The following is a 17743-nucleotide window of genomic DNA, read 5'->3' as shown; positions in this document are numbered from 1 at the left end:
TTTTTTAAAATGCACAACCATCCAGAGGGACTGGAGGCTTCTAGAGGGACTCTGTGTACAGAACTGCGGCATGGGGAACCCCCAAAAAATGGCCAGTGGAGGACCTGAGCAGACCTATTTTATCAGCATCATTATAAAGTAATTTTTTCTTAATGTTCTGCCACAAAATATGAATAATCATGAAACTATTCAGACTTAGGAAGGCTCTAATGTGCATTCAAGAGAAGGTATTAATCAGCTACTGCCCACAGAACTACAGAGAGACACAGATTTCTATGTGTTTAGCCATGCTCTGCTGATTGAAATCAGGCCACAGGCCTCAATGAAAATGTCTAAAATTGGCCTCAATGTTCTATTCCCAGCTCATTAGATTCTCATGGAGTGTGCATCTGTGAGAGAGCGCTAAGGATCCTTAGCAGACAGATGCTTTTCAGAAAGGCAGGAAGGAGGCAAAGGGCATGATGGCAGAGAGGCACAGCCACCGCACACCCAGGGCACTGAAAGGTCCTGTCCCTGTAGTGGTGTGCCTGACGAGGGCCCATCAGCTGGATCTGAGCTGCTGCTGAGATATGGAATGACCAGGAGGGACCCCTGGGATCCTCTCTGTGTTGGGGAATCAGAATGAGTGAAGATGGCCTTTGGAGGGAAGGGATGCACCAGGGGGTTTGAAGAGGCCAGAGAGGATTTGGGGCGCTGGCACCTCCAAAGCATCCCTCCCCTGCATGGAGAATAGGATGAAGCTTCTGGTGTCCTTGTTCTGGAGGGCATTTGGGGGGCAATCAGCCCTCTCCTCCTGAAACGGAAGGGGGCAAGGTGGGGGCTGGTCAGAGCTTTGCTGAGGTGAGTCCAGAGGGTAGCTAGCACCAGGTCTCTGTGACCTGTGTCTAAGCATAGAAGCCTTGTGGCTGACGGCCAGGTGACTGGGATGTCTGCTCTCTACCAGGTCAGCTGGGTGGGTGACCTCACTGGCCACTTCTTTGCCTGTGAGAAGGGTAGTGCTGTGGGCTCTCCCCTGCTCCTGCTCATCTGCTCATTGAGGGGACAGGCGGCCTGCCTAGGCCACCACAGACACAGGGCATTCTTCCTTTGGAGGGTGCTGGTGGTGTCAGGGCCAGGCTGCATGTGTTTGGAGGGTAGGCTTCAGAATGGTCACTGTGCAGGTTCTGTTTTCTCAGTTTCCTTGTGTTGTGTTGTTTCCAGGACAATGCTATGGTGGTGGGCTTGATAGAGACTGTTGACACTGTCATGGGCCACATCTCTTCCAGCCTGGTCACCAACGAGCCCCAGGTCACCATCATAGGCTCCTCTTCCATGGCAGGTAGTTGTCAGCTGGGTGTGGGATGGGGCCTTTGGTGCAGGGGCTGGGGACTCAGGAAGGCAGCTGGCCTGTGAGGTTTGCTCTGACGGCCCCGTGCTCACCTACACACGCCTGCATGTACACATCTGCATGGATGCACGCATACACTTGCACGTGCGCACACACAGTGTACACACACTCACACACAGGTGCCCACACACTTGCACAAAGGTGCAAACACGTGCAGGTGTGCACGCACACAGGTGCACACACACACGTAGCAGTAAACACACCATCAGCTCAGACCTCTCTGCTTTCCTAAACTATGTTGCCCTTATGCAAAATTACACTTTGGAGGGGCAGTGAGATTGGGGCACAGGTGGTCAGCTGTGATGTGGACGCAAAGTCACAGAAGCATTTGATTGTGACTTGGGAGCCAGAATGAGCTCATGTGACAGTTCTTCTGCTTAGAACAAGAGTCAAAAAGCAGCAGCTCCTTTGGGTGCCTGTAGAATAAAAGGTGCAGAATCAGGTTTCCGAGGGCCGCCTGGAGGCTTGGTCTAAACCTGTTTTTCCGAGGTAATTGGTGTATAGTCCCCCACATGCTGACTTAATGGCCCCTCCATTTGAAAAGCCTTTATCTCAGGAGCTTTGCACTGCTAATACTCCAGCACAAGAACCAAACTCTGGGACACAGGCCGAATGTAGGTTAGTTTTAGTGAACACTTGTCGGCTGAGAGTCAATCTGTACATGACACTGGTGGCTGGAAGGCCAGCATCTCCAGCAACTTCTTCATCCTGTGTGTCAGGAGGAAGCCCTGAGAGCTGATGGGCTGCCCGGAGGGAAGGAGGGGTCGCCTCAGGCCACAAGCCCCTCCAGCGTGTGGGTCTGATGGTTGTGTCAGCCATACAGTGGAAATGACTTCCCTGGACTCTTATTTTTTAGTAGGTTGTCATTGTCTAGAGGTAATTACACTGCCCAGGGGAGCTTGTTCTGTTAACAAAAGCAGAAGCAGATGGGGTTTTACAGCCTAATTTCCTGCGCTGTGGAGCTTACTGACTGGCTTCTTGTCTTTGGCTTGTTCTCAGAGTTTTCTGTGGCCAAACTCCTACCCGAGACCATAAATTCCTCCCACTACCGCTTCCCAGCCCAGGGGCAGAGCTACATCAAGGTTCCCCATGACGCTTTCCGCAGCCAAGGTGAGTGCTGCTGCTGAGCTACCCCAGGACCCCCGGGACTCAGCTGTCTCAGGTGTGGCCCTTGTAGATATGCTGTCAGCTGTTATCTGGTGGAGGACCACCCTGGAGCCTGCTTGCCTATTCCTGCAGGAGTGGCTCTGGGCCAACATTTCTCAGGGTGTCCTGGGAAGTGCCTGAGATCTCACTCAAAATGCTGATTCCAAGTGTACCCCAGCCTGGTGAACTGGGACTGGAAGGCTGGGAATGTGCATTTGGACAGGCTCTCTGGGTGATTCTGGTTCACTGTGAAGGACACCTGTGTCCTCCCAGATTTGCACAGTGATGCGTCAGCAAAATGTGAAGAGATGTGGCCACCTCACCCACCCCGTGCAGGGTGGCCTCAGGCTAGGTGAGGGGTTTGTCTGTCCAGGGGTCCAGGTTCTACTTTCATCTCAGGGGGCTCAGGCAGCCGTGGCCATTTCTGCTGTGGTGACAGTCCCCTCTGGTCCCTTGAAAAGTGAATGCGTCCACAGGCTTGTCCCTCAGGCAGCCTGAGGGGAGTCTTGGATTCTCAGCTCCTGACAATCTGTCCAGATGATGTGTGATTCCCAGAGTTCTGCCTTAGAGACTGGGTACCAAGGGCAGCCTAGGTGGTGTAGGATCACGGTTTCTCCTCCCCAGCAAGGAGTTGTCACCTGTGTGAAAGGTGCCTGGAGATGTCAAATGACACTCCTGACACATGGGGGGAACCCCAGAACGGGGGGTGTCTGGAGAAGATGCTAAAATCTGACATGATCTTTGGTCACCTCGTACCACTCAGCTCGGCTGCATGATCTAGAAATCCATGGTTTTTCACACTTAGCAGGGTGGCAGCCTCATGTGCTGCCTCTGTGGCAGCAGAACTTATTGGTCACAAGGACCAACTGGCGGCTGGAATTCTTGGTTCAGCCAGTTGCTGGTTGTTACTGAACCTGCCTGTGTTACAGTCTCCTCATCTATAAAACAGGGATAATGTTAGTACTGGACTCATGATATTGTTTCGGGAATTGAATGAGCAAAGCCCAACTACCTGGCACACTGTGAGAGCGATATGATGCTAAGTACATTCCTGAAATTCTAACATGTTCACGAATATCCCCGCCCAACTCCAGAAGCCAGTTCATCCCCTCCTTCCCCAAGCATCCTCTGCTAAGCTAGTGCGGGACACAGCACAGAACATGATTCCTGTTTCAAAGCCATCAGATAGCAGAGGTGGGATATAGTGGAAAGGCAGGAAGGACACCTGTGTGGTCACCACCACTTGTAAATCCCGCACCCGCTGCCTCGCTCAGGTGTTTACGGGGCTGCAAATGCTCACATGACAACAGCAGAGGGGACATGCTCACCCAGAGGACAAGGCTGGACACTGGCGCTGTGTGACAGATTGCAGGGCCTCTTGCCTTGAGAACCTGTAGCATTCCTGGCGAGGCAGGCTCTCCCAGGAGCCGCAGCATCTGCGTGTCTGGAGTCAGTTCAGGGGAGGTGCGGGTGGTCATTGCCACGGCTGCGTCCAGAGCTGCCGGGTCACAGAGATGCTCAGGCTCACAGAGAAGCCCTCACTGCCCCCAGGAGCCCCCTGGTTGGAGTATGAGGGGTGGGGCCCGTGGGCTTGGCTGGGGCGGTTCGCTGGAGGCTGATAGGTGTTCGGCCCCTTTTCTTCCCTAGCCTGGGTCACCATCGTGGGCCTTCTCTACCATAGGATGCATGATTACCTGGACAACATCCTGCCCGCCAAGACCACGTGAGTGTCTGGGGGTCACACAGTGGGGTCACAGTGGGTCACGACGGGGAGGAGGTTCAGCGGGCTGACAGACAGTGGCCTGGGGACCGCGTCGGCAGCCAAGGACCTGTGCCTTCAGCGCCTGAGCGCTGCTGCCCACCGTGTGCTTCGGCCGAGGGTAGGGGGCCGGGAGGGCTGCAGGCCATGGCTGAACCCCGGACTGGGACGGGGGTGGGAGAAGTGTTTCTGACCTGCTCGCTGCACCCCCTGCCCATGCACTCCTCCGTGTTGGCCCCTTTCTGAGCAGGGCTCTCTGCGGAGGCCTGGTGGCTCTGGGGGCTCAGGACCCAGCCGTTTGGGTGCCTCAGGTTCCAAAAGGACAACAGCCTCGTGCCCGAACATGGGCGTGGAAACTCAGGGAGAGCTGTGATTGTCCCACTTGGATCCTGTGCCCATCCTGGCTCCCCAAATCACAGTGGCCAGAGCACCCTGCTCTGTCATTGGCTAGGTCTGCTCACGTGGCTCTGTGGACACTGGTGGGGGGGGGGTCTGTGATTGGCCCGTTTGGGTCATGTGCCCATCTGGCCTCGCTCATCGTGGTGGCCCCATCACCTTGGTCTCTCACTGGCCGGGTCAGCTCCTGGCCCTTGTGGCCTCATGCTGGGTCAGCTCACCCAGACCATGGGGAGAGGCTGGTCCTCAGAGGGGAAGGGCTCCTCTCTGCCCCTGTCACGGGATCCCCCTTCCCTGGCTGGGCAGGGCCCCTCTTCTAATGCCCTAATGCCTGAACCCGTGAAGGCTGCTGGGTGCAGGTGCCCCTCTTGCCCTGCGCAGTGGGCTCTGGGTGCTGCCATCTGCTGGGGCGTTGGAAGCAGCAGCCCTCTGAGCCGCCTCCAGATAAAGGATGGGTTACAAGTGGCTTGTAGTGTGCAGATAGTTGAGCCCGACAGCATGTCCCTAGGGCAGCCCATGCCCCATCGCCCAGATGGTCACAGCCTCTGGGGAGACGGCGGGAAGATGATAGCCACGATGTTGCTGCGGACAGGGTCAGTTGCCCCAGGAGAGCCTGCACTTGAACAGGTTTCCTTATAACCAAAGAAAAGGAACCCGTCACTAACTGTGTGAGTTCCAGAATTCTTTTGGAGAATTGTCGAAGGGAAATGCCATCATCATCACAAGCTAGACAGGCTTTCCCACAAAGGGCCAGATAGTAAATATTTTCGTCTTTATGGGCCATAATGTCTGTGTCAAAACTATTCATTCTGCCCTGGGAATGTGAAAGCAACCTCAGATGATACATAAAGGAATGGAAGGGGCTGTGTGCCAATAAAGCTTTATTTATGAGACCACCAGGCAGCCACCCAGGCCTGCATTTGCACATCCTCCTGCTAGATGCCCTGTTATGTCAGCACTAGCTGGAATGGATGGGGGAAGAGGCTCATCGTGGTGAGCCTGCTGATGTATCCTGCTTTGGGGAGTCCAGGGATGTGCTTGAAGCTTGGCAAATAGGACATCCCTCCATCTCAGGGCCTTTTAGCCTCACCTCCCTGCTGTCCTCATTGCCTCAGGTGCCCACAGGGAAGGCACTCAGGAGGCTCAGAATCTGTGCTGCCATGACCTGGGTCACCGTGTTCTGCTCCTCTTGTCCCTGCAAGTCATGGGCTCTGAGACTCAGACTCTCACAGGCATATGGGCCCCCCCTCACAGCCCTCTACCTAGCATGAACACCCATTGACATGCTCAGTTGGTTTCCCAAAGTCAAAACAGAAATATTTTACAATGATGAGAATGTATTTTTCATGTGTGAAATCATCAGCTTGGGTGAAGTTCTAAGGTCAACACTTAATGCAAAGGTGTCTTATTATCAAAATTAACCTTGAAAAAAAATCATCCAGATAGCTCATCAAGCACAGTCCCTATATGTGTTGTGTTCTCTCCTGTGGCATTTGGACTGGGACAGAATTGACCAACAGTGTTGTTATTAGCAGCACAGAATTGGGTGCTGGGCACCTGGCCTTCTTCTCCCAGCGGGGCCCTTATCAGTGGTGTGAACCTGGGCAGTGCCTGGCTGTGTTTGGCAGTGTGCTCCCCTCTGGATTAGCAATGATGATGGTACTGAAGTGTGAGGCTGTCATGAGCACTAAGTGAGTTAACTGTTTAAACAAAGCTTGGTGCTATTATCACCTCATAAGATGATTGGGCATTCCTGCCATATTGACTGTAAGATAATTATCAAATTCCATGCACAGTTAGGAGTAGATGAGTAGATGAGTAGAATCAGCAGATAGCATGCTGGTGTTCCTGCTCAACTACACATCTGAGTCCCTTCCCTTTCATGCGCTGTAACCTTCATGCATTTGTGGTTTTTGTAAGAATGAAAGGTGCAGTGGGATTTAATGTCCTCTCAGTCCCCCTTTGGGGTGGGGTGGAGTCAGTGCATGAGTTTAGTGCATGAAGATGGGGGTCAGGGATGGGGTCTCCATCTTTACAGCCAAGCCTTGGGTGGGCCACGCCAGGGGCCCAAGCAATCACTGCCAGGGGCAGCGTCTGAGTGTCCTTGGGTCCTAGGGGGCACTTAGCCAGTCCCTGCTATACCGCCTGCACGCGGGGGCTCTCACCTGCCCCGTCATGATGAGGACTGCTCAGCTCTTACTGATGGTCATGCTGTGCCAGGCAAGCAACTGGGAATCCAAGCTGGGGAGGGAGTCTAGAGATGCTCCAGGTCTCAATGTCTTATTGGCAGACTCACATGTGCTTCAGATGAGTAAGTTCCCACAGGTTTTGGCTTGGCTTCCTTCCCTGCACTTGATCGTCTCTGTAGAGTAATGCCAGCCAATTGGTACAGAAGGAATGACAGGATCAGAAGGACACCATCTTGCAGCCCTACCTGTAGTTAGTTACCTATCAGGCAAAGGTCACCCCAAAGGGGGACTGAGAGGACATTAAATCCTTTCATTCATTGGGCGTTCATTCCCTTCAGCCAGCTGGCCACTCTAGACATCAACAGTGGGACGTGATGTCTTATGTCCCCTGATGTGATATGGTGGGAGGGAGTTAACGAGGCCCGTGGAATAATCCTACCCCAACACTTGGTCTGAAGCTCCTCATGAGGAACCAGCAAATGTAAAGAGCCATTTTGCAAAGTGTGGCTGGCACTGTTGAATGCCCATGGCATGATGGAGAAAGAGCTGTGGGCCTGCAAGGATGATCTCCTTAGCAGATACATGGACCTTATCAGGACCAGCAGAGCTCTGAGGCAACAGGTGGGGATTGGACATGGCATCACAATACTGAAGCAGTGTCTGATGGTGCTGTGGTATGGTGGGGGCTGTCTCTAGAGTTAAAAGGTACTTGCTGAAGTACTCAGGGGGAGAGGTGTCATGAGTGCTTCCTCGGGGCTCAGCAGGAGTGTGTGTGTATGAGCCTGCCAGTCGCAGCAAATGTGACAGAATGGTAGGGGATAGGGATCTAGGTGAAGAGTGAGTGTCCACTGTCCTCTTTCTAGCAAATTTTCTGTAGGTTTGAGAAGGAGAGGGGCTTGAGTTTAGTTATTAGGTAAAACTAGTCAAGGGAGAAGGAGGCTCGTATACCCAGCCCCCAGAGACCGGGTTAGGTGTTATGAAGGTGGCTGTGTGGACGCAAGCACGGGCAGAGGGAGAATCCTGCACCAGGCTTTGGGGAGCAAGTGGGAGACAAGTGAGGTCCTGATGAGACAAGACAGCAGCAGAGGGCCAGGCGGCCTATGTGGGCCCAGTGACTCCACATTTCAGGCATCCGAGAGCAGTTTTCCCAAGTCGAATTCATGCCAACAGACGTTTGCTGAATACTGACTGCGGGGCTAGGACTGTGGGGCAGCGAGCAGGGCACGACTTCAGACAGGTGCTCATCCATGGAGTCATACAAACACTGCACACATGTGCCAGGCCCTGAGCTTGGGCGCTTCCTTGAATCCTGTACCCCATCTTGGCCCTGAGTATCACTTTGACCTTGTAACTGTGTGAGGCAAGGACCGTGTATATCAGGCAGGATTCCTTTGATTGGGTTGTACATGTCGAAAAAGTGGCTTAAAGTGTCTTCGTGAGAGGGCACTTGGATCATGTAAGCTGCAGGGTATACAGGCACAGTGGCTTCAGGGGCGGCTTGATCCAGTGCCCAGCTGCTGTCACTCAGCTCTGTCTCTCTTCTTCCTTGGGATGGGCTCCTTTCCTAGTTCATCTCTCCGCTCATGGCTGTAAGCCACTGCCAGGGCCTCCTCCTGCAGGGCAGACACGTGGCAGAGAGATATGAGGGTCCCTGACCCAGCATTTTCTATCTGAGTCCTTTTGCATCTCCTTGGACCTTCCCAGATCACATACTCACCTCTGGACAATCACCATGGCCCGAGGGAGGCCGTGCGCTCCAGGTCCAGACCTGGACAGCAGGGCTTACTCCCCAGCCAGAAGTGAGGCAGGGGGCAGTCACATGGAGGAAAGTGTGGGCCTTTCTCAGGAGAGTGAATGCACACTGGGTGGCAGAACAGCAGGTGCTCACCACACTACCATTTATCACAGCATTTTATAAATAGGAGGTTAAAGTTCAGACGGGGTGAGTCCCTCACCCAGGGTCACACACACGGCTGAGCAGGTGAGATTGCTAAGAGTCACACGTGGTGCCTTGATCCTTCTGTTCTTCAAACTCCCTGAGCCATGACTTCTGCTAAATTATCGACTGGGTGAGGTCAAGGGCCCCAGGTTGCCTGGGAAGCTGGCATGCAGCCCACTGATGGAGTCCAGGCAGCACCAGGGGTAGATCCCCCTGTGGGTGCCAGCATCCAACCTTAGAGAGCAGCGTGTACCCCACTAGACAAAGTTCCATCCAAGGAGGATTTCAGTCTCAAAAATCTGCCTTAACATTAAGTTCCAAGTCCTGGTTCTGGCTGCGTGCCCCTCCCCACTTCCCCTTTTGTAATGATGTTTCTTTCATTTCCAAGGATTGCAGAGGCAGCAAATTACAAAAGCCACACACTGTCTGCAGTCAGCTACCTGATTTCTCTGGAGGTGTCCCCACCACCCGTGCTCTCCCAGAACCTGTCAGGAGCTCCTCTGGTGACAGTCCAGCTCAGGCACAGATTGGTGAGTGAAAGCGTACGCGGCCTCACTTCCCTGCTTCAGTGTCACATAGAGGAAGCCAAGGAACCCGGGGCTGGAGAAAAAAACCTCAGATGGCGTGGTGCTGGCCCTTCTGTCTCCTTGGAGGCCTTTCGAGGGGACAGTTCTCACACAGCCGCGGGAAGTCCCTCCGACGGCACGGGGTTGGCCATGCAGGTTGACATTGGGTGGAAAGGCTTTCGCAGATGTGTGTGTGTGTATGTTTCTGCTTCATGTAAATGTCTTTCCTGGAGGAGGGGGTGCGGCGGTCAGCTCTCACTCATCCCGAGCATAGCCATTAGCAACGTGGAGTGCTGTGTTCTCCACAGGAAACACACTTTGCAGCTGAGGGTAGGTCACGTCTACACTGTTCTGATTGATAAGTTCTTGGTCCTGCTGGATCGTGACTGGAATTCTGTCCATATTTCCTGCATTGCTGTCCGTGGCAAAGAATGACAGGTACACCAGGACACGGATATGCTCTGTCCTTTAAACAACACACAGCTTCTCTTGTGCCAGTATATGCCCTGACTACAGTGTTGATTCAGCAGTGAACGCCATGCTTTTCAAGGCATTTATTTAAGAACTCACTGGGATTTTGGTCGTTGGAGTCATGCTGAAGATATTTCCCTCCAGGATTTTCCATTTTGTTTCATCCATCCCATCCCATCCCACCCTCTAACCTCAACCAAAGACCCCTGCGTACCAGGTTCAGGGCTCCTCTCACTTGCCCATGTGGAGGTGTGCTTTCATCCCCTCTCTTTGCTGGGCCTTTCCTACCCACCTGCACACGCAGTCCCGGCCCCAGAATGCCTTGCCACACAGCATCTCTCTCTCTCTCTCTCTCTTTAAAAAAAAAAAAAAAAAATCACAAAACATGAAAGCAATTTTCAATTATTGTAAAATATACATACGATTTGCCATCTTAGCCATTCTCAAGTGCAGAGTCCAAGGTCACAAAGCATGTTCATGCTGCTGTGCAGCTGTGAGCACAGCCGTCCATCCCCAGACTTGCCCCTGCCTCGGCACCCACAGTCTGCTCTCTGCCACCTTGAATTTGCCTCCTCTGGGGACCTCATGTGAGTGGAATCCTACACTACATGTCCCGCTGGTTCTGGCTGATTTCACACAGTACCGTGTCTTCATGGCCTGTCCACATTGTTGCAGGTGCCAGAGTTTCCTCTGTGGAAGGCTGAATAACGTTCTGTCTTCGTGTACATGAACTGTGCGTGTTCTGTACCCACCCGCCATGTGTGGATACTGGGTTGCCCCCACCTCCAGCAGCAGGGCTGCGGTGAACCTGGGCGTGTGGGGATCGCTCCCAGACCCTGTGTTCAGTCTCTCTGGGTGTGGGCCAAGCAGTGGTACTGCCAGGTCACGAGTCCTAGAGGACACTGTGCTCCTGCCCTCTTTGCATGAAAGCTGCCCTCCTGAGTACAGAAATGCTCAGAGTGTCCAGAGAGCTTTGGCCCAGCCAGCTCAGGGTTGTTGCCAGTGTGCATTGTCTTTGACATATGGGCAGCACGGGGCCCCATGGAAGCCCAGGCCCCCTCGGCCCCCCTCGGCCCCCTGCCCCTACCTCACTGCTTCCAGGACCCATCCCTTTTGGGGTGCCACCCCTGTACCTGGTGACCTGTCTCCAGTGTCACCTCCTCTATATCCTAACACCACCACATGCATATTTACTTCTTTGAATTCACAGAAATGCTGAGATGTCAGTGTTACTGTGTACACATGTCACTGAGGACACAACCCCACAGTGGCCCCAGGGCCTTGACACAAAGCCCCTGTTCTGGCAGGTTTCCGAGCTACAAGTGCCCCGCAGGGCACACTTCCCCTTGGCCTGCCCATCCTCTGTGCTCCTGGCCACCACCCTGCTGCTGCCCTTCCCTCTGGGTCTGAGCCCTCGTGCCATCGTGGGTTCCTGCCCTCTGGGTCTGAGCCCTCGTGCCATCGTGGGTTCCTGTGTCTGTGTGCCATGTGGGACCTGCTGTGACCTTGTCAGACTGTCCCCTCCCTAGCTCAGAGTCCTTATTCTTAGCTTTGCTGGCCAGGGGCTTCCTGACCTCTGCCTCACTCCATCCCATCCACATGCCCAGACTGATCTTCCCAGAAGCTCAGACCAGATGACCCTACTCGCCTATTTAGAATCTTCCAAGTTTCTCTTAAGAATCTAAGCTCTGGGCCTCAGGGGTGGATCTCTGGCCAAGCTTTCCAGTCTCATTTCCGGTGTCAACCTGTCCCTCCAGTGAAGTGGAAGTTCTGGTCTCGGTGTCGGGGCATGCCCTCCTCCTGTCTCCAGACAGACCCCTGCGGGAGCCCTCTAAACCCTCCCAGCACCATGACAGAGGACTGTGCATCCCTACCCTGGAGCTGGCCCGTGGCATTCTTGAACAGCTGCCCTGGGCCTGTTTGGAACCACTGATCCCTTCTTTGCAGTACCTGGCATTGAACTTTGGTGCAGGGCAGCAGCTCAGTACAGCCTGGTGGGTGAAGGCTGCACTGCAAGTTGGAGACCCCAAGTGAGTAGCCTTGTTCTCGAGCTGTGCTGTCTGTCGTCTGCATTGCTCACGGTGTTCTTTGCACAGAGAGAATGCTCACCCCTGGGGTGGAGGTCCTGCCACAGTGGGAACGCTGCTGCCATGCAGGAGGATGAGCCCAGAGGCTGTGGAGGTTTGATGCGGTGCAAGATAGAGACGTTTGTAGTGCTTCTGTGTTGAGGGTATTATCATGTGGCCCAGAGATACTTCGAGTCTACAATCAAGCGCTTATAAATGCAGAGAAGGTCTGTTTTGAAAGACTCTGGAACCTTCATGTGTTTGAGGTTGAGGCTACTCTAGTGAAGGCGGAGACCAGGAATCACAGCGGGTTTCGAGGCCCAGACTGGGCTTGGGGCTGAGGGGTGCCGGCTAGCAGGAGTACGGGGACGCCGTCCTGAAGCCAAGGTGGGAGACAGAGCAGGATGGTGAAGGACCCACACCTCGGGGGTGCCGATGAGGAAGACATGGAGCTCAGGTGCTAGGCTTTGTGGTGTCCAGACACCCAGTGAGGTCACATGGACACATGTACCCACACACACAACTCCCATACCCACCGCTGTTGTGTGGTCAGGCTGGCATGAGCCCTGGAACTTGCAGAGAGGGAAGAGAATTTGTCCTATTTATCAGGGCTCCTTCCTTACTGGGGTGCTGCCCCGCCCCCGCCCCTCTGCCTGCTGTCCTACCGTGCAGCCCCACCCCTCCTGCCCTTCCCCTCTTTCAGAACGGGGCTGACCCACGGCCCAACCCCACAGACCCCTCCTTACCAGTGCCCACAGGCAGCAAGGAGGTAACCTGGATCACTGCGTATCGTTAGATTGTGGTGCTGATGTTTGCGTGCTCCTGGGGGAGCCTGCACCTGAGGTGCTTGGGTCTGAGACCCTCCCGTCACACCCCTTCTGTGCAGCACCCTCCTCAGCACCCACCTGATCCAAACTGTACTTTTGGAGGAAGGTTCATTCAAGGGTTTTCCCAGAGAGACTTTTCAACCGATGAGACAAAAACTGAAACATTACCCCGGGTGAGCAGGCCCCGCCAGCTGGTATTTCTACTCAGCTAACTTCTGTGAGATGTTGTGCCATCAGTCTACTGCATGACACAGGATTCCTGCATTCAAAGGGATAATCTCACTGCTGCCTTGGGAAACAAGCTGGGTCAGTTACTGGTCCAGAACAAAGCAAAACTGAAAACAGAGCCCACCTCCCTGATATTGAGGGGTTTTGCTTTGAGGTCCTCGTGTGTATTGTGGTCCCATATGGGCCTGCGGGTGGGGACCCGGCTCAGACAGACGAGGCAGCCAGTGTGGCCGGGCACCTCTCTGAGTCTTGTTCGGTGTCGCTGTGACTGAGGCTGGAGTTGCGTGTGCGTGTTAGAGTCTGGGGTCCACACCCCACTGTGATGTTTACTTCCTTCCCTGGTAATCCAGTCAGCCTCTGTCCTGCGGCCCACCCCTGCTGTGCTGATCTGCAGCCACTGGTGCCTCAGTGGATGTGCTCCCGTCCAACTCTAGGGAGACTGCCAAACTTTAACAGCTCAGACTCCGTGGCCAGGCCGCTGGTTAGAGTCTGTCAAGGGGGATGGGAGCACAAGGAGATACACACCACATGGGAGATATCCCTGAGGACCGAGTGCACAGCTCTCTCGGATGGAGGTGCCGCCATTTTTGACTAAATGTGGGTTGGAATAATGGTGTTCTTGTCAGCCAACATTGCTCACGGCATTTAATCAGAATCCTAATCTGTAGCTCAGGATCGAACTGTCACCTTTCCCTGGTCAGTGATGGCGAAAGGCAAGGCTAGAGAGAAGTAGATTCTCTGGAAACTTTGAAAGTCAAGAAAGCAAGATAAGTACCTCAAAGAGCTAAGTGCTGCCAGTTTTTATTGCTGTTGTCTAAAATTCACTCATCAAATGGGCTTTCACCCCATCTGACTATCTATCCCAAAGACAGACCACGGGTCAGGATTGTCCTGATGCTTGGAAGGGATTGAGTCCCATGACGGGATGAGTGGTGTTCCGGTGGCAGGACTCTGAGATCTGGCACAAAGGGATGGTCTGCCCCTTGGTGTGTCCTGACATTACCCCTGGTGCAGCGTCCACGATTGGAGCATAGACTGTGATCTGGCTGTCCGTGGTGAGTTGGCGAGGTTGCCCAGGTGGGGCAGGGTGGGCTCAGAGGCTCAGGCTCAGTGCCTGCCATCCTTGTGTGCGGCGACCAGAACGTCCATACCCCCCCGAACCAGAAGCCCGTGCTGGTTTGGGATAAGAGCAGCATGGAATATTGGTGGCCGTGAAGCAACTCCAGGGTGAACCCATTATGGGTAAACATGAAGGTATGCTAGTCGTCTGAGAGGCTCATATGTTGGTTCCATAGATACCAGCTCCGTGATGTCGACTGAGCGACCAGCCTGTCTGTGCTTCCCCTTCGTCATATATGATAATAAACATAGGACTGATAATCTGCACCCTCAGGGCCAGTTAGCTCTTGTTCTGCCCTGGTCTTCTGTGCAGAAACAGAGCTAGCCTTGGCTAACTTTCCAGGATACCTCATAGCTCACAGCACTGAGGGGCCTCAGCCAGAGGCCCTGCGGTGGTTTTGTTACTTCAGCCTTGTGAGGGGTGATGCCCTGTGCTCTGTGCCCATGTCTCCAATCCAAACACAAAGCCCCAGGAGGGAGAGTGAGAGACTGTGGCTAGTAGGTGGCAGGGATGCGGGTGTCGCTCCCCCAAGAGCACACGTGGTGCAGTGTCAGTCTGCAGGAGGTGGGTAAATGGGCAGGAGGCCCGCATGCCAGCACTAATGCCTGTGTGCACTTGACAACTGCCCCATCCGGTGGGGAGATGCTGCTGTGCAGGCTGTGGGGCACACATACAGAAGTGTGACAGATTCTGGTGTTGAATGAACAAAGTAGAGTTTCTTAGAGACAAAGAAGAACACTCATCAGAGCCCAAGTGAGGACTGCTGCCCAGGATGCATCACCTTCTCAAAGAAGAGAGCTGAGGCAGGGATGTTTAATACGGGGCAGTGTGTGCTTCTGTGGCTTCAGAAGTCACAAAGTGTGGTGACTGCAGACATTCCAGAAAATAACAAACTTGACTTTGTGCTTTTAGCGCATGCAAGTTTGCAGGCCTCAGAGGGATGGGACCTTCAGCAGATTTTTACTCCACTTTGATGTGTTTCTTGGGGGTTATTTGTTCATGATATAGATGTACAGCGAGTGCTCGGGACAGAAATGGACCCCCTGCTCTGAAGGGTGGGAAGCCCTTCTGACCTGGGAGCACAGGCATGGGGCCCAGCCGGAAACATGGAAGGTTTCCTTTCTCATGAGCAGCCAGATTACCCTGAGTGTCGGAGACGTCCTGGGCTCGTGGATGGAGGCTTTCTTCCTGAGCGTGGGGCCCTGAGCGCCTTCAGGAGCTGGGACGTCCAGGGCCCACGGCCGTGAGAACGTGGCGCTGGGGGCCTCTGCCTTGGTCCTGCGGCTCACGCTGTGGGATTTGGCTTCCTTGGGGTATTGCCACAACTTGTGATTTTGTGAAGAGAAGCCATAAATCTGGCTTTTAAATTATATCTCTGCATTTGTATTGTTGGCAGCTAATTCACATTTGCCTTTGACATTGTCAACTGAAATATACCTGTGGGTTGAAGTTCAGCCAGTAGGTCACCACTTTGTAAGCTCTACTTTTTTTTTAGCTTTTTATTTGAAATGATTTTAAACTTACAGAAAAATTGCAGGACAGTAGACTTTCAGGTACCACTCATCTACTTTACCCCAATGCTACTTTTTTTTTTTTTTTTTTTAATGCTACTGTTTTAAAGTATAATTGTTGAAGCCTAGAAATGGTGATATTATCTCACCATAGACAGGCTTTGGATTTTGTCAGTTTACCCACTTAGGGCATTTTCCTGTTGAGGATCTGGCTCTTGGGAGCTCCTCCAGCCTGTGGTGGGTCTGCAGCTTCTTTGCCTTCGTGACCTGGTCACTTTGTGGAGCATCCCTCAATTTGGAACAGTGTGATGTCTGCTTAGGATTAGGTTGAGGTTATGGGTCTTTGACAAGGAAAATACAGAAGTGAAATCGGCCCTTTCTTACTATGTCTTATTAGCCTGTATCAGTTTCCTGTGGCTTCTGTAACAAGGCACCACAGCTGGGGTGGCTGAGACAGCAGAGGTGTATGCTCTCCTATTCCTGAAGGCATGGGGTCCCTGTCCCAGACAAGGTGCACTGTTGAGGTCCAGGTGTGGTGTGGGGTCCAGGGGTGGCACTGGGTCCAGGTTCAGGTGCAGCATGGGGTTGAGGTCCAGATGTTGCACGGGGTCCAGGTACAGCACAGGGTCCTATCCTAGGGTGGCAGGTTGTCTCCTCCCTAGGCCTCCCCTGGGCTGCGTCCTCAGGGTTTGTGCCCCATGCGCATCTTCGTCCTGCCCTGTTCTCCTCAGGAACTCAGTCTGTGGGACAGGCCCACCTGGTGACCCCACTTCACCTGTCACTTCCACACACAGTCACATCCCACAGTGCGGGGCTCAGGGGCCCCTGTGTGGGTTTGGAGGGACACAGTTCAGCCACGACACAGGCAGTACAAATGGTCCCCATCATTGCTTGGCCGGGTGGTGGCTGCTAGGTTTATCCCCTTGAACTTATGGTTCCTTTTGCAAATTATAAGTCTCTTGTGGAGGGGAGCACAAAACCTCACAGCTCCTTGGTCTCATCATATTTTCACCATGAATTTTACCTCTCTTGGTGTTACTGCTTGCAGGTTGGCACTGTACTGTATGTCCAGAGGCGATTTTCCATTTCCTTTGTTGCTTCTGTGCTTAAGTGGAGTTCTGTTAGAAGGACAACTTGCTATTTGTGTGCTCGATTATTTATTTATATCAACATGACTCAAGAAGACTTATTTTATTCCATAGGTTGTAAACCAGTGCTACCATATGTATTTTGTTGCTCAGATTATCCCAGCTTTGACCATTCGGAGCCTTTTCCAGTTGGCTTCTGGGTCCTTTGAGATGCCCCTTTATGCTGGAGTCCTTTCTTCCTTTCTGGCATAACAGGTATTCTAGCTTTGTGGAAGCAACCATTTCTCAAGGAGCCCTGGTTCATTCTGTTGGGGAGTGATGTTTACCAGGGTCCAGATGCTGGGTGCAAGCGTACTCACCAGAGGATGGTCTTTGTTCACATTCTTTTTGTTGTAAGCCATACGCCATGCAGTTAAACTTGTTTTACAGAGTTAGCTGGGCTGGTTTTCTTCCCTTCTGAGTGGCTTTATGATTCCCTGATGATACAGTGATATTTGCCTGTGCCCCCATTCTGGTCAGTCTCAGTGACTGACTTATTTGGGGGTATGTGATGGTAACACAGCACGGTCGTAGGGTGAGATGAGTCCTGCCCTGCTCCGTCTGCACCTCTGAGCTTTTGCCGCCTCCCCACCTATACTCTGGAGGTGAGCAGCCCCCCCCCCCAACTTCTGGCTCATGTCCTTTAGTGCTGAATGAATGGACCCGTGTGTTTTCTCACTGCTCCTGCTCCCATGAAGGGGAGCATGCTATAGAAACTCTTCTACATGTTGCAATTTTTGCTTTATGGGGAATCCTGGAAATTGCTGTAAGCCACCTCTTTTACAGCTGTGTAGTATTCCACTGTGTGGCTTTCTTCAACTATCTTGGGGTCGGTTTGGCTCCTCTGCTGCATCTAGGCATTTGTGCGGTAAAGGAACCTGCCCCTTCCTTTGGGGAGTGGCCAGGCCTTTTGCGAATGAGCTCTCTCAGGCCTGCCCCTTCCCTCCCTTGTTGCTACCCTCTGGCAGCATTCAGGGATGGTGGAGTGACAGACTTCAGAGAGAAGGTGGA

At 53.2% G+C, this 17743-nt stretch overlaps 1 protein-coding gene across 3 annotated transcripts in view; it reads left to right on the top strand.

Moving 5' to 3' along the window:
- The window catches only part of ADGRD1 (adhesion G protein-coupled receptor D1), a 122516-nt gene that overhangs the window by 39759 nt on the left and 65014 nt on the right, over positions 1 to 17743 (top strand). For all 3 annotated transcript variants that reach the window (XM_038574712.1, XM_038574710.1, XM_038574711.1), the window contains 4 exons: positions 1201 to 1318; positions 2387 to 2497; positions 4181 to 4256; positions 9205 to 9346. In XM_038574712.1, the coding sequence (XP_038430640.1) occupies positions 1201 to 1318; positions 2387 to 2497; positions 4181 to 4256; positions 9205 to 9346 (447 nt within the window). The remainder of the gene's footprint in view (positions 1 to 1200; positions 1319 to 2386; positions 2498 to 4180; positions 4257 to 9204; positions 9347 to 17743) is intronic.

Source organism: Canis lupus, chromosome 26 (assembly GCF_011100685.1).
Source record: "Canis lupus familiaris isolate Mischka breed German Shepherd chromosome 26, alternate assembly UU_Cfam_GSD_1.0, whole genome shotgun sequence".
In the NCBI taxonomy this organism is placed as follows: domain Eukaryota; kingdom Metazoa; phylum Chordata; class Mammalia; order Carnivora; family Canidae; genus Canis; species Canis lupus.
This window is presented reverse-complemented; position numbering and strand designations above follow the sequence as displayed.